The sequence below is a fragment of the Hemiscyllium ocellatum genome, chromosome 32, assembly GCF_020745735.1.
Source record: "Hemiscyllium ocellatum isolate sHemOce1 chromosome 32, sHemOce1.pat.X.cur, whole genome shotgun sequence".
Taxonomy (NCBI): domain Eukaryota; kingdom Metazoa; phylum Chordata; class Chondrichthyes; order Orectolobiformes; family Hemiscylliidae; genus Hemiscyllium; species Hemiscyllium ocellatum.
The window spans coordinates 14182246-14197549 of record NC_083432.1 but is presented as its reverse complement, the minus strand read 5'-3'; the positions used below and the strand labels follow the sequence as shown (position 1 = coordinate 14197549).

The 15304-nt window shown below is 44.8% G+C and overlaps 1 protein-coding gene across 1 annotated transcript in view; it reads left to right on the top strand.

The window, feature by feature from the left end:
- Positions 1-15304, top strand: part of LOC132830782 (vesicle-fusing ATPase) — a 277011-nt gene that overhangs the window by 147777 nt on the left and 113930 nt on the right. The window contains exon 15 of the mRNA XM_060848627.1: positions 6842-6975. Coding sequence (XP_060704610.1) covers positions 6842-6975 — 134 coding nt within the window. The remainder of the gene's footprint in view (positions 1-6841; positions 6976-15304) is intronic.

Genomic DNA, 15304 nt, shown 5'->3' with positions numbered 1-15304 from the left:
TTCATCCCTTGTGGTTGGAGGGTTCCTAGGCGGAAGATGAGGCGCTCTTCCTCCAACTGTCGTGTTGTTATGGTCTGTGATGGAGGAGTCCAAGGAGCTGCATGTCCTTGGTGGAGTGGGAGGGGGAGTTGAAGTGTTGAGCCACGGGGTCGTTGGGTTGGTTGGTCCGGGTGTCCCAGACGTGTTCTCTGAAACGTTACGCAAGTAGGCGGCCTGTCTCCCCAGTATAGAGGAGGCCACATCGGGTGCAACGGATGCAGTAAATGATGTGTGTGGAGGTGCTGGTGAATTTGTGGCGGATATGGAAGGATCCCTTGAGGCCTTGGAGGGAAGTAAGGGGGAGGTGTGGGCACACGTTTTGCATTTCTTGCGGTTGCAGGGGAAGGTGCCGGGAGTGGAGGTTGGGTTGGTGGGGGATGTGGACCTGACAAGGGAGTCACGGAGGGAGTGGTCTTTTTGGAACGCTGATAGGGGAGGGGAGGGAAATATATCCCTGGTGGTGGGGTCCATTTGGAGGCGGCGGAAATGATGACGGATGATATGATGTTATGTGGGGTGGGAGGCGAGGACCAGTGGGGTTCTGTCCTGGTGGCGATTGGAGGGGCGTGGCTCAAGGACGGAGGAGCGGGAAGTGGAGGAGATGCGGTGGAGAGCATCGTCGATCACGTCTGGGGGGAAATTGCGGTTTTTGAAGAAGGAGGCCATCTGGGTTGTTCAGTATTGGAACTGCTCCTCCTGGGAGCAGATGCTGCAGAGACAAATGAATTGGGAATATGGGATAGCGATTTTACAGGGGGCAGGGTGGGAGGAGGTGTAGTCTAGGTAGCTGTGAGAGTCGGTTGGTTTATAGTAAATGTCCGTGTTGATTCGGTCGCCCGAGATAGAAATGGAGAGGTCTAGGAAGGGGAGGGAGGAGTCTGAGACAGTCAAGGTAAATTTGAGGTCGGGGTGGAAGGTGTTGGTAAAGTGGATGAACTGTTGAACCTCCTCGTGGGAGCACGAGGCAGCGCCGATACAGTCATCGATGTAGCGGAGGAAAAGGTGGGGGGGTGGTGCCAGTGTAGCTGCCGAAGATGGACTGTTCCACACGTCCGACGAAGAGGCAGGCATAGCTGGGGCCCATGCGGGTGCCCACGCCTACTCCTTTGGTTTGGAGGAAGTGGGAGGATTGGAAAGAGAAGTTATTCAGGGTGAGGCCCAGTTCAGTCAGTCGAAGGAGGGTGTCAGTGGAAGGGTACTGGTTGGTATGGCGGGAAGGGAAGAAGTGGAGGGCATTGAGTCCTTCGTGATGGGGGATGGAGGTGTACAGGGACTGGATGTCCATGGTGAAGTTAAGGCGTTGGGGACCGGGGAAGCGAAAATCATGGAGGAGGTGGAGGGCGTGGGTGGTGTTCCAGACGTGTCTGAACAACTTCTCTTTCCAATCCTCCCACTTCCTCCAAACCAAAGGAGTAGGCGTGGGCACCCGCATGGGCCCCAGCTATGCCTGTCTCTTTGTCGGACGTGTGGAACAGTCCATCTTCTGCAGCTACACTGGCACCACCCCCTTCTTCAAAGACCGCAATTTCCCTCCAGACGTGATTGACGATGCTCTCCACCGCATCTCCTCCACTTCCCGCTCCTCCGCCCTTGAGCCCCGCCCCTCCGACCGCCACCAGGCCAGAACCCCACTGATCCTCACCTACCACCCCACCAACCTCCATATACACCGTATTATTTCTGCCACCACCTGGGATATATTTCCCTCCCCTCCCTTATCAGCGTTCCACAAAGACCACTCCCTCTGTGACTCCCTTGTCAGGTCCACACCCCCCACCAACCCAATGTTCACTCCCGGCACCTTCCTCTGCAACCGCAAGAAATGCAAAACTTGCACCCACCCCTCCCCCCTTACTTCCCTTCAAGGCCCCAAGGGATCCTTCCATATGTGCCACAAATTCACCTGCACCTCCACACACACCATCTATTGCATCCGCTGCACCCGATGTGGCCTCCTCTATATTGGGGAGACAGGCTGCCTACTTGCGTAATGTTTCAGAGAACACCTCTGGGACACCTGAACCAACCAACCCAAACCACCCCGTGGCTCAACACTCAACTCCCCCTCCCACTCCATCAAGGACATTCAGGTCCTCGGACTCCTCCATCGCCAGACCATAGCAACACGACGGCTGGAGGAAGAGCGCCTCATCTTCCGTCGAGGAACCCTCCAACCACAAGGGATGAACTCGGATTTCTCCAGTTTCCTCATTTCCCCTCCCCCCACCTTGTCTCAGTCCCAACCTTCGAACTCAGCACCACCTTCCTAACCTGCAATCTTCTTCCTGACCTCTCCGCCCCCACCCCCACTCCGGCCTATCACCCTCACCTTAACCTCCTTTCACCTACCACATTTCAAATGCCCCTCCCCAAGTCCCTCCTCCCTACCTCTTATCTTAGCCTGCTTGGCACACTCTCCTCATTCCTGAAGAAGGGCTCATGCCCAAAACGTCAATTCTCCTGCTCCTTGGATGCTGCCTGACCTGCTGCACCTTTCCAGCAACACATTTTCAGCTAATTAAAGAACAAGGCAGGCTCAAAGGCTCTTGTGGCACAGCAGTATTATTCCTACCTTTTTGAGGCAGGAAACGCCGAGTTCACGTCCCACCTGTTTCAGTGGTGTGAAACAACATCATTGAACAGGTTGATTAGAAAGTGCAACTCCACAAAAAATCTCGGTCAGGCTGAAGGGCTCTTGTGGTACGATGGTAGTATCCCTACCTTTTGAGCCTGGAGGCCTGGGTTGAAGTCCCACCTCCTCCAGAGTTGTGTCATAATGTCTCTGGATAATTTGACTGGAAAATATCTTCATCAAAGAGTGTGGTGCTGGAAAAGCACAGCCTAATGAAGGACTTATGCCTGAAACATTGATTCTCCTGCTCCTTGGATGCTATCTGACTGGCTGTGCTTTTCCAGCACCACACTCTTGGATTCTGATCTCTAGCATCTGCAGTCCTCACTTTCTCCTGGGAAAATATCTTACTTGGGTTGGAGAGGCACAATATGTGCTGTGTGACTAAAAGCTTGTAAATTTTTTTTAAAAATCGATTTGAAATATTCTTGCAGCACAATGGTAGTGGCTCTACCTCTTGGGTCTCGAGGCTTGGATTCAAGTCCCACCTACTCCAGAAGTGTGAAATAGCTATGACCAGGTTGATTGCAAAATTTGTAAAAGAAAAAGTCAGGCTGAATTAGAGTTGTTGTGGTGCTATCATCATGTCCCTGCCTCCAGCCAAGATTCTTTCCTGCTCAGGCCATTTGGCTTCTGACCTCATTATAGCCTTAGTTCAAACATAGAAAAAGGAGCTGCAGAGGTGAGGTAAATGTGACTGCCCTTGATATCAAGGCTGCATTTGACCATGTGTGGCATCGAGGACCACTTTCAAAACTTGTCAGCGGAATTTGAGGAAAGTTCTCTGCTGGTTTGAGTTATACCACCACACAGGAAGATGATTGCAGTTGTTGAGGGTAGTTATCTCCTTTGAAGGTAGTCTCTGCAAGAGTTCCTCAGGGTAGTGACATAGGCCCAACCGTCTTTATCTGCATCACAAATGGTCTTCCCTCTGTCAAATGGTCAGAAGTAGTATGCTCGCTGACAGCTGCATAATGTTAGCATCATTCAGAACTCCTAAGATACTGAAGTATGTCCAAATGCAACAATATCTGCAAAAGGTCCACACTTGGGCTGAGAAGTGACAATTAAATTCCACATCCCACAAGTGCCAGATGATGACCATCTCCAGCAAGAAACAATCTGACCATCCCTTTGGCATTTAGTGATGTTATTATTGCTGAGTCCCCCTACTAACAACTTGCTAGGTTTTATCTTTGAGCAAAATCTGAATTGGATTGGTCATACAAATACTGTGGCTATAACAGCAGTTCGGAGGCCAAAAAACCTGAAGTACATGACTGAATTCCTAAATGTCCAAAACATGTCCTCCATCTACAAGGTACAAGCCAGCGATGTGATGGAATGCTTCCATTTGCCTAGATGGATGCAGCTTGAAGGACACTGATGAAAGCATTGACAGTATCACGGACAAAGCAGCCCACTTGATTGGCACCAAGTCCGCAAGCATTTGTTTTCTTTGTCACAGATGCACTGACAGAGTATAGTGTACCACATATAAGATACATTGCAGAGATACACCAAGGCTCATTAGACAACATGTTGTGATCAAACTCATGACTGCTACTATCTAGAAGGACAAGGCAGAAGTGTGTTAGAAAATGTCCTGTAAGTTCCCCTCCAAACCATTCAGCATCCTGACTTGGAAGTATATCATCCATCCTTGACTGTACTGAGTCAAAATCCTGAGTATCACTTCATAATGACATTGTGCATCGACTTACAGCACACTGACCGCAGCAGTTTAAGAAGGAAGCAGCCACCATTGTCTCAAGAGCAACCAGGAATGGACAAGAATCCAGGCCCAAGAATGGATATTTCAAAAATTAGATCTATCATATCCTTTGTCTCCTGGTTTTTATCTAAGAATGCACAGAATTGGATAATTGGTAGATAATTACGAGTGGTTGCTGAATCTAATTTCAAATTCTGACTACTTATTAGTGTTTTTGAAACCTTTTTAAAAATTCATCAAGAGCTTTAGATAATTTACTAAAACCCATGTGATTTGAGGGTACAAAATTGACTGCTTAAAATAAATACTTGATTGGCGACCTTCTTTACTCATGGATCTATCCCATACAAATAGACTTTAGGCAGCAACATGTTGCCAACTTGCAGAATTGACTGGAAATCAAGATTTATCTCTTTGACACTGCTGCAAGCAACTAGGCAGAAAAATCATGAGAGCATTTTTTAAAAAAAAATGCTTTTACTTTCAACATTTGTCTATTCCTTATACAAGTATCAGATGTGATGGAAGGCAGGTTGGCTGGATAAAGTAATCAAACAGACTGCCACGTTGATTAAAAATTCTACAAATAGTTACAATTAAAGTTGTTGGTCATGGATGTAACCCATGTTCCTAAATGCAACAACACCAATCCTTTCCACGTGCTAAATGCAAGTTTATTGTTGAACAGTTTGGTAGACATGTAGCTCAGTTTCTTTCTTTGCAGTTTGATTGTGTTGGGAAGGGGGTTGGGCCTCTCAGACACTGGAACTTATGCACAGACTGACTTGAACTAATAGAAGATATTGGTATAGGACCAAGAGTATGGGTTCAGATGCTGTGTGCTGATCTGTCATATCCATTATCTACTAAGTTTAATGAAATGACCATGTGAAGAATAAGACAAAACACCAGCAAAATGGTCTTTGTATTTGTTTTTCAACGCGTTTTTCAGTGATGCTTTGCTACTGATGGATTGCATTACTGACATAAAGGGGCCCAAATCTGGAAACTGTCAAATTCTTCAAATTTTACAGTAGGGTAAAAGTATAATCTCAGGCACCTCAGTTTTCTGTTACTTGATAAATAACACAGGTTAGGCACAGAATTGAGAATAGAAGATCATGGAAGGTCAATTAGCTGTTCAAACTCATTGTCACCAGAGATCCTTTTGCTCGTTCTTGCTCCATATAAATCAAATAGTCCTTAGACTATCTTGACAGGCATTTTAAAGGTAACTTTTTGACTCGGAGTTAACTAAAATTAGCATACTTGTCTTTTCTTGCCTGAGCCGGAACATGTTCTGGCCAAAACTTCAGAGTATTCAACTCGAGTCAAAGTACATAATTAGCTGCTGTTACGTCAGTTATTTTACGATTGTAGCTGGCAATTGGGGTTTTGAGAGAAATGTGGCATGCAATACCATCCTGTCAGAAATAAAAGTGCTACTTTAATTGTAGTTTTTCAGAGTTTCATACTAATTAACCTGTTTTGTTTTAAATATTTCTGCCCCATCTGGAGTTTGGATGGATTCCAGGTGATATGGGAAATGTATGTTGTAGTGCCGAATGTACTGTAATACATTTGTGTTGGGCATGTTATAGAGTCGTAGAAACATACAGTACGAAAACAAACCCTTTGGTCCAGCTTGTCCATGCTGACCAGATTTCTCATCCCAATCTAGTCCCACCTGCCAGCACCTGGCCCATATCCCTCCAAACCCTTCCTATTCATATACCCATCCAAATGCCTCTTAAATGCTGTAATTGTACAAGCCTCCACCACTTCCTCTGGTAGCTGATTCCATACCCGTACCACCCTCTGTGTGAAAAAGTTGCCCCTTAGGTGTCTTTTATAGCTTTCCCTCTCACCCTAAACCTATGCCCTCTACTTCTGGACTCACCCACCCCAGGGAAAATACTTTGTCTATTTATCTTATCCATGCCCCTCACGATTTTATAAAACTCTATAAGGTCACCCCTCAGCCTCTGACGCTCCAGGAAAAAACAGCTCCAGCCTATTCAACCTCTCCCTACAGCTCAAATCCTCCAACCCTGGCAACATCCTTGTAAATCTTTTCTGAACCCTTTCAAGTTTCACAAGATCCTTCTGCTAGGAAGGAGACCAGAATTGCATGCAATATTCCAACAGTGGCCTAACCAATGTCCTGTACAGCTGCAACATGATGTCTCAACTCCCGTACTCAATACTCTGACCAATAAAGGAAAACATACCAAACACCACCTTCACTATCCTAATACCTGCTACTTTCAAGAAGCTATGAACCTGCACTCTAAGGATTCATGTGTCTTTTCCTGTATGAGATTATGGTATGGTTGTCACCTTACGTGCCTGTTACATGCCTGTATTACTTGTATTGCTGATGCAGAAAAAAGCACTACATTTGTTCATTTAGTACTAATTTTAATTCTCAACAGGACCTCCAAACAGCGGCAAGACTGCATTGGCTGCAAAGATTGCAGAGAAGTCTGGCTTTCCATTCATTAAGATTTGCTCTCCTGATAAGATGATTGGATTCTCTGAAACAGCGAAATGCCAGGCCATTAAAAAGGTGATCTTATTCAGCACTTGACCTGTTAACACTGCAAATTTTTGCTATAAATTCTGTGTTCAGATTGAACCCTCCACAATCACCTGATGAAGGAGCGTCGTTCTGAAAGCTAGTGTGCTTCCAATTAAACCTGTTGGACTATAACCTGGTGTTGTGTGATTTTTAACTTTGTACACCCCAGTCCAACACCGGCATCTCCAAATTATGACCTGTTAACAGTTGTTCAGCTTTGTGACATTTAAAAAAAAAATTAATCCTCTCCATGGTAGTTTCCGTTTTTAGTGTATGACACCATGTCTCCACCCACAGATTTTGCTGTTGCACAACTGCTTGTTCCATTCCATAATCTGATTAAATTGGCTCTGAGTCAGGAAATGTTGATCAATTTAAAAGATGATTTTCAAAGTTTCCATCTCCACTGAAGAAAATGAGTCACAGCTCAAGTGCCACATTGGGACTTCTGTGACTGTGACAAAGGATCATTCTTTTGGTTATGGATTAGATTGGAATTCAGGACTTTGAGGACAGAGCCACCCTCAGGATTTCTGGTGAGAATAAAAGGGACATTAAAATTGTCTCCAACTACCTGATTTTTTTCCCCCGTCTTACCTTTTTTTCTCTTTCACTTCTCTTACCTCTATTGCATTTTGTGTCTCTGCTATTGCCTGCTCCTCTACCTTCATAGATCAAGCATTCAAACCCCTCTTGATGATTTTACTGTCGCACTTTTTGGATGTGACTGCAAACCAATGCCCAATGTGAAGCATCAGATTGATGTAAAAGATTCCATTGTAATATTCTGTAAAATAAAAAGACCAAAAAGCCACCAAACTAAAACATTATCTGATTATTCATCATTGCTATTTTTTGGGTCTTCATGTTCAAATTGCTTGCTGTTCTCTTGTATTACAGTAGTATCATAAATGGCTGGCGGGTTGTGAGGAAATCCTAAGTTTCTGTCTTTTCTCACACCGCAAAAAATATTTCCCAAAAGCTGCCAGGTGCACTGATTGCAGATGCAATTGCAGTTCAGCTGCCTCATTTACATGAGGCACTGCCACCTGGTGGCTGAAAATGTCAAATCCACCTTGTTAAAAAGTGCATGATAAGAACAGTTTAAAATAAGTCAAATGGATTGATTGAACTCCATTGTTTGACAGCAATTGGGATTTGACACTTACCAGTTGTCTTATTTACTAACATTGATGAAACTCGACTGGTCAGCTTAGTGAAGTTGCTTTGATGTTTTCAACTGTTGCCCTTTGTGATTGTAGTTTTCATTTCGCAAAGTTTAATTTATCGAAAATAGGTTGGGCACATAAGACATCATGGTAGTTATAGATGGAAGGGTGTTTTTTGAACTGAAAGCTGAAGCTGAATAACTTTTGCAATCTCTCTCATTCCTTGACAAAAAGAGCACTGTATTGACCTCAACTTGTGCTTCTACAGTGAGATGGTAACCTTTTTGTAACTGCTTATAGTCAAACCAAGAATGAGATCAGTTACATCTTGTATCCCCAAAGTGAAGCACTTTGGAAGCAGAACATATTTACATGGTGTCGGAGTCTACTCTAAGATGTAAGCACCGAATCTAAGCTTTTACGGCAGAGCAGTGCTGAAAATGTGCTAAGTGTCAGAGATTCTACAATAGACAATAAAATACATGCAGAAAGAAAAGTGACTGAGACTTATTTGCACTTATCCTTCTGCAGAAATTTTGTTGATTACTAATGGCAAACTGAGGTTCAGCAACTCGTTGGAAGTAATGGATTAAGCCCCAAGCTGATTTCAGTGCACCAGGCAAAGGGTAGAGGAGAAAAATTAACAATCTACTACCGATCACTACTAGATGACTGCTGTTGAAAACCACACATGGTCAGAGTAGCTGAACACATAATTTGATTGTGATATGTTCAGTTTTAACTATGGTTTGGCCATTTGAGTAAATTGTTAGATAGCTATTAGTACCTATGTAAATGTACAAGTGCAAAATAAATTTATACAACTGATGAAACTTGGATAATACATCTAGAACATAGAACAGAGAACAGTTAGGGTGGCACAGTGGCTAGCACTGCAGCCTCAGTGTCCGGGACACGGGTTCAATTACAGCCTTGGGCGACTGTCTGTCTGTGAGGGGTTTCCTCTGGGTGCTCTGGTTTCCTCTTACAGTCCAAAGATGTGCAAGTTAGGTTAATTGGCCATGCTATATTGCTCAAAGTGTTCAGGGATATGTAGGTTCAGTGCAGTAGTTAGGGGTAAATGTAGAGTAATTGGGTGGGAAACTTAGAGGGTCAGTGTAGACATGCTGGGCTGAAGGGCCTGTTTTCACACTGGAGGGATTCTGAGCACAACACAGTACAGATCTTTTGGCCCTTGCTATTGTGCCAACATTTTATCCTACCCTAAGATCAAACTAACCTACATGCCCTTCATTTTAGTACCATCCATGTGCTTATCTAAGAGTTGCTTAAATGTCCCTCATGTATCTGACTCCACTGGCAGTACATTCCACGCACCCACCATTCTGTGTGAAGAACTGGCCTCTGACAACTCTCCTAAAAACCTTCCTCATCATCTTGTATACCTCTATCAAGTCTCCTCCCACCCTTCTTCCCTCCAGTGAGAAAAGCCTTAACTTGCTCAACCTTTCTTTGGAAGACATGCCCCCCAGTCCAGGAGCATCCTCAGCACCCTCTCTAAAACTTCCACATTCTCCCTACAATGTGGCGACCAGAACTGAACACAATATTCCAAGTGTGGCTTAACCAGGTCTCTATAGAGATTAGATTAGATTACTTACAGTGTGGAAACAGGCCCTTCGGACCAACAAGTCCACACCGATCCGCCGAAGCGCAACCCACCCATACCCCTACATTTACCCCTTACCTAACACTACGGGCAATTTAGCATGGCCAATTCACATGATCCGCACATCTTTGGACTGTGGGAGGAAACCGGAGCACCCGGAGGAAACCCACGCAGACACGGGGAGAACGTGCAAACTCCACACAGTCAGTCACTTGAGTCGGGAACTGAACCCGGGTCTCAGGCGCTGTGAGGCAGCAGTGCTAACCACTGTGCCACCGTGCCGCCCACAGAGTTGCAGCATAAACTCAATCCTCCTGCTAATGAAAGCCAACACACCACACACCTTCTTAACAACCCTATCAACTTGGATGACAACTTTAAGAGATCTATGGACATGGACCCCAAGATCCCTCTGTTCTTCCACACTGCCAAAAATCCTCCCTTTAACCCTGTCCAGATATTCTGTATTCAAATTCAACCTTCTAAAAGGAATGACTTCACACTTTTCCAGGCTGAACTCCATCTGCCACTTATCAGTCCAGTTCTGCATCCTGTCAATGTCCTGTTGCAACCTACAACAGCCCTCCATACTATCTGCCACTCCACTAACCTTCGTATCATCAGCAAAATTGCCAACCCACCCTTCTACTTCCTCATCCAAGTCATTTGTAAAAGTCACAAAGGGCAGACGTCCCAGAACAGATCTCTGTGGAGCACCTCTGGTCATCAAGCTCCAGGCTGAAAATTTTCCATCTCCTACCACTCTCTGTCTTCTATGGCCCAGCCAATTCTGCATCCAGACAGCCAAATTTCCCTATATCCCATGCCTCCTTACTTTGAATGTGCCTACCATGGGGAATTTTATCAAATACCTTGCTTAAATTCATGTACCCCACTTTCACTGCTATACCTTCAACAATGTGTTTTATCACATCCTCAAAGAATTCAGTGAGGCTTGTGAGGCATGGCCTGCCTCTCACAAAGCTATGCTAACTATCTCTAATCAAACAATGGTTTTCCAAGTATAATAAATCTTGTCCAATAGTTTGTCCAACACAAATGCAAGACTGACTGGTCTGTAATTCCCAGGATTATCCCTATTCCCTTTTTTGAACAAGGGAATAACAAGGAGAGCAAAGATGATTCTTGATAGGAGTGAGAGGGGCAGGGTAGTTGTCATGGGGGAGTTCAACTGTCCAAATATTGACTGGGATCACTACACTACGGGTACTATAGATGGGTCAGTTTTTGTCCAGTGTGTGCAGGAGGGCTTCCTGACACAGTATGTAGACAGGCCTACAAGGGGTGAAGCCACGTTAGATTTAGTACTGGGTAACAAGCCTGGTCATGTGTTAGATTAGATTAGACTTAGTGTGGAAACAGGCCCTTCGGCCCAACAAGTCCACACCGACCCGCCGAAGCGCAACCCACCCATACCCCTACATTTTACCCCTACCTAACACTATGGGCAATTTAGCATGGCCAATTCACCTAACTTGCACATTTTTGGACTGTGGGAGGAAACCGGAGCACCCGGAGGAAACCCACGCAGACACGGGGAGAACATGCAAACTCCACACAGTCAGTCGCCTGAGTCGGGAATTGAACCCGGGTCTCAGGCGCTGTGAGGCAGCAGTGCTAACCACTGTGCCACTGTGCCGCCCATAGATTTGGAAGTAAGTGAGCACTTTGGCGACAGCGGTCACAATTCTGTCAGGTTTACTTTAGTGATGGAATGGGATAGGTGTACTCCACTAAGCAAGCGTTACAGCTGGGGGAAGGGAAATTACGATGCAATTAGGAAAGATTTAGGAAGCGTAGAATGGGGAAGGAAACTGCAGGGATGAGCACATTAAAAATGTGGAGCTTATTCAAGGAAAAGCTCCTGTGTGTCCTAGATAAGTATGTACCTTTCAGGCAGGGAGGAAGATATAGAACGCGTGAGCTGTGGTTTACTAAGGAAGTGGAATCCCTGGTCAAGAAGAAGAAGACATCTTATGTTAGGACAATATGTGAAAACTCAGGGCGTTTGAGGGTTACAAGGAAGTCAGGAAAGACCTAAAAAGAGAACTCAGAAGAGCTAGGAGGAGACATGAGAAGTTGTTGATGGATAGGATCAGGGTTAACTCTAAGGCTTTCCATAGGTATGTCAGGAATAAAAGAATGTCGAGAGTTAAATTAGGGCCAATCAAGGATAATAGTGGGAAGTTGTGTGTGGAGTCAGAGGAGTTAGGGTAAGCACTAACTAAATATTTTTCGACAGTGTTCACTATAGAAAACGAAAATATTGGCAAGGAAGATACAGAGATACTTGCATCTAGACTAGAAGAGATTAAAGTTCACAAGGAAGAGGTATTAGAAATACTGTAGAGTGAAAATAGACAAGCTCCCTGGGCCAGATGGGATCTATCCTAGGATCCTCTGGGAAGCAAGGGAAGCAATTGCCGAGCCTTTGGCATTGATCTTCAAATCATCGTTGTCTACAGGAATAGTGCCTGAGGACTGGAGGATGGCAAATGTGGTTCCCTTCTTCAAAAAGGGTAGTAGAGACAACCCTGGTAATTACAGACCAGTGAGTCTCACTTCAGTTGTTGGTAAAGTGTTGGAAAAGATTATAAGAGAGAGGATTTATAATCTAATCAGGGACAGTCAGCACGGTTTGGTGCCTAACGAATCTTATTGAGTTTTTTGACAAAGTGACCAAACAGGTAGATGAGAGTAAACCGGTTGATGTGGTGTATATGGATTTCAGCAAGGCGTTCGATAAGGTTCCCACAGTAGGCTGTTGTACAAAATGCGGAGGAATGGGATTGTGGATCAGTAATTGGCTTGCTGAAAGAAAACAGAGGGTTGTAGTTGATGGAACATGTTCACCTTGGTGTCCAGTTACTCGCGGCGTACCGCAAGGGTCGGTGTTGGGTCCACTGCTGTTCGTCATTTTTATAAATGACCTGGATGAGGGCTTAGGGTGGATTAGTAAATTTGCAGAAGACACGAAGGTCGGTGGAGTTGTGGATAGTGACGAAGGATGTTGTAGGTTGCAGAAAGACAAAGGATGCAGAGCTGGGTTGAGAGGTGACAAATGGAGTTTAATCTGGACAAGCGTGAGGTGATACACTTTGGACGGAGTAATCAGAATGCAAAGTACTGGGCTAATGGTAAGATTCTTGGGAGTGCAGATGAGCAGAGAGATCTCAGTGTCCATGTACACAGATCCCTGCAAGTTGCCACCCAGATTGCCAGGGTTGTTAAGAAGGCATACAGCGTTTTGGCCTTTATTAATAGAGGATTGAGCTCTCGAACTATAAGGTTATGCTACAGCTGTACAAAACTGTGGTGCGGCCGCACTTGGAGTATTGTGGACAATTCTGGTCACCACATTCTAAGGAGGATGTGGAAGCTTTGGAAAGGATGCAGAGGAGATTTACTAGGACGTTGCCTGGTATGGAGGAATGTCTTACGAGGAAAGGCTGAGGGCCTTGAGGATGTTCTCATTAGAGAGAAGAAGGTTGAGAGATGATTTAATAGAGACATACAAGATAATCAGAGGGTTAGATAGAGTGGACAGGGAGAGCCTTTTTCCAAGTATGGGGATGGCAAACACGAGGGGACACAACTTTAAAGTGAGGGGAGATAGGTATAAGACAGATGTCAGAGATTGTTTCTTTACTCAGAGAGTAGTAAAGTATGGAATGCTTTGCCTGCAATGGTAGTAGATTCGCCAAGTTGAAGTGCATTTAAGTCTTCATTGAACAGGCATATGGACGTACATGGAATAGTGTAGGTGGGATGGACTTCAGATTAGTATGATAGGGCGGTGCAACATCGAGGGCTGAAGGGCCTGTACTGCTCTGTAATGTTCTGTATTCTATCTGCCACCCTCCAATCATCTGGTACTACTACAGTGGACAGTGAGGACACAAAGATCATCGTCCAAAGACGCAACAATCTCTTCCCTCGCTTACTGTAAAAACCTTGGATAAATCCCGATTGGTCCAGGGGACTTCTCTATTCTTATGTTTTTCAAATTTTTCATCACATTCTCCTTCTTAACATGAACCTGTTGGATCATATCAGCCTGTTTCACGCTACTCTCACAAATGACAAGTTCATTCTCAGTAATGAATACTGAATTAAAGTATTCATTAAGTATTCATTAAGAATCTCCCCTACCTCCTCCGACTCCAGGCACAAGTTCGTTACACTATCCCTAATTGGCCCTCCATCACTCTAGCCATCCTCTTGTCCCTTACATGAGTATAGGATGCATTAGGGTTTTCCTTAATCGAACCAGCTAAAGCTTTTTCATGCCCCTTTCTAACTTTCCTAAGTCTATTCTTCAGTTCCTTTCTGGTTACCTTGTAATCTGTAGAGCCCTGTCTGATATTTGCTTCCTCAACCTTCTTTCTCTTGACTCAATGTCCCCTTGTCGGACAAGGTTCCTTCACCCTACCATCCCTTCCTTGCCTCAATGGGACAAACCTGTCCAGCGCTAACAGGAAGTGCTCCCTAAGCAACCTCCACATTTCCATTGTGCACTTTCCTGAGAACATCTGTTCCTGATTTAGGTGCCCAGTTCCTGCCTAATAATATTATAATTCCTCCTCCCCCAGTTAAATACTTTCCCATACCGTCTGCTCCTATCCCTCTGCATGACTATAGTAAAGTTTAGGAAGTTATAATCACGATCATCGAAATAGTCTCCCATTGAGAGATTGTCACGTGTTCCTGGGTACATTGAAAAGCTTTGTTTGAGAGCAGTGCAGTTAGATCATAGCAAGCACAGTCAGATCATAGAATGAGAAAAACTTGGGCGAGTGAGACATACAGGTTACATCGCACAGGATATGCAAGAGGCAAGATCAGCATTATTTGAAGTTAGAGAGTCCATTCTTCAGTCTAATAATGGCAGGGAAGAAGCTGTTCTTGAACCTGCTGGTGTGTGTATCTTCTGCCTGATGGAAGAGGTTGGAGGAGAGCATTACTAGGGTGGGATGGGTCTTTGATGATGGCAGCCTTTCTATGGCAACGAAAAATGTAAATGGACTCCATGGATGGGAGATTGGCTTCTGTGATGGCCTGGGCTGTGCACACAACCTTCTTTAGTTTCTTATGGTCCTGGGCAGAGCAGTTGCCATACCAGACTGTTATGCATCTGGGCAGTATGCTTTCTATGGTGTCTCAAAGTCAGTGTGGGTCCTTATGAACATGCCAAATTTCCTCAGCAACTTGAGGAAGAAGAGGCATCGTTGTGCCTTAATGACAGTCGCATCTTCATGGGAAGTTCATGACATGTTGTTGGTTATCACCATTCCTAGGAATGTGATGCTCTCAACCTTCTCAATCTCCACTCCGTTGATGTAATTGGGAGTGTTTTATTTCTGAAGTCAGTGATCAGTTCTTTAGTTTTGCTGACATTGAGACAGAGGTTGTTATCATTGAATGGTTTTATCAAGTCTGGTATGGCAACTGCTCTGTATTCAGACTCATCGTTTTGATATCCATTCCAACCATGGTG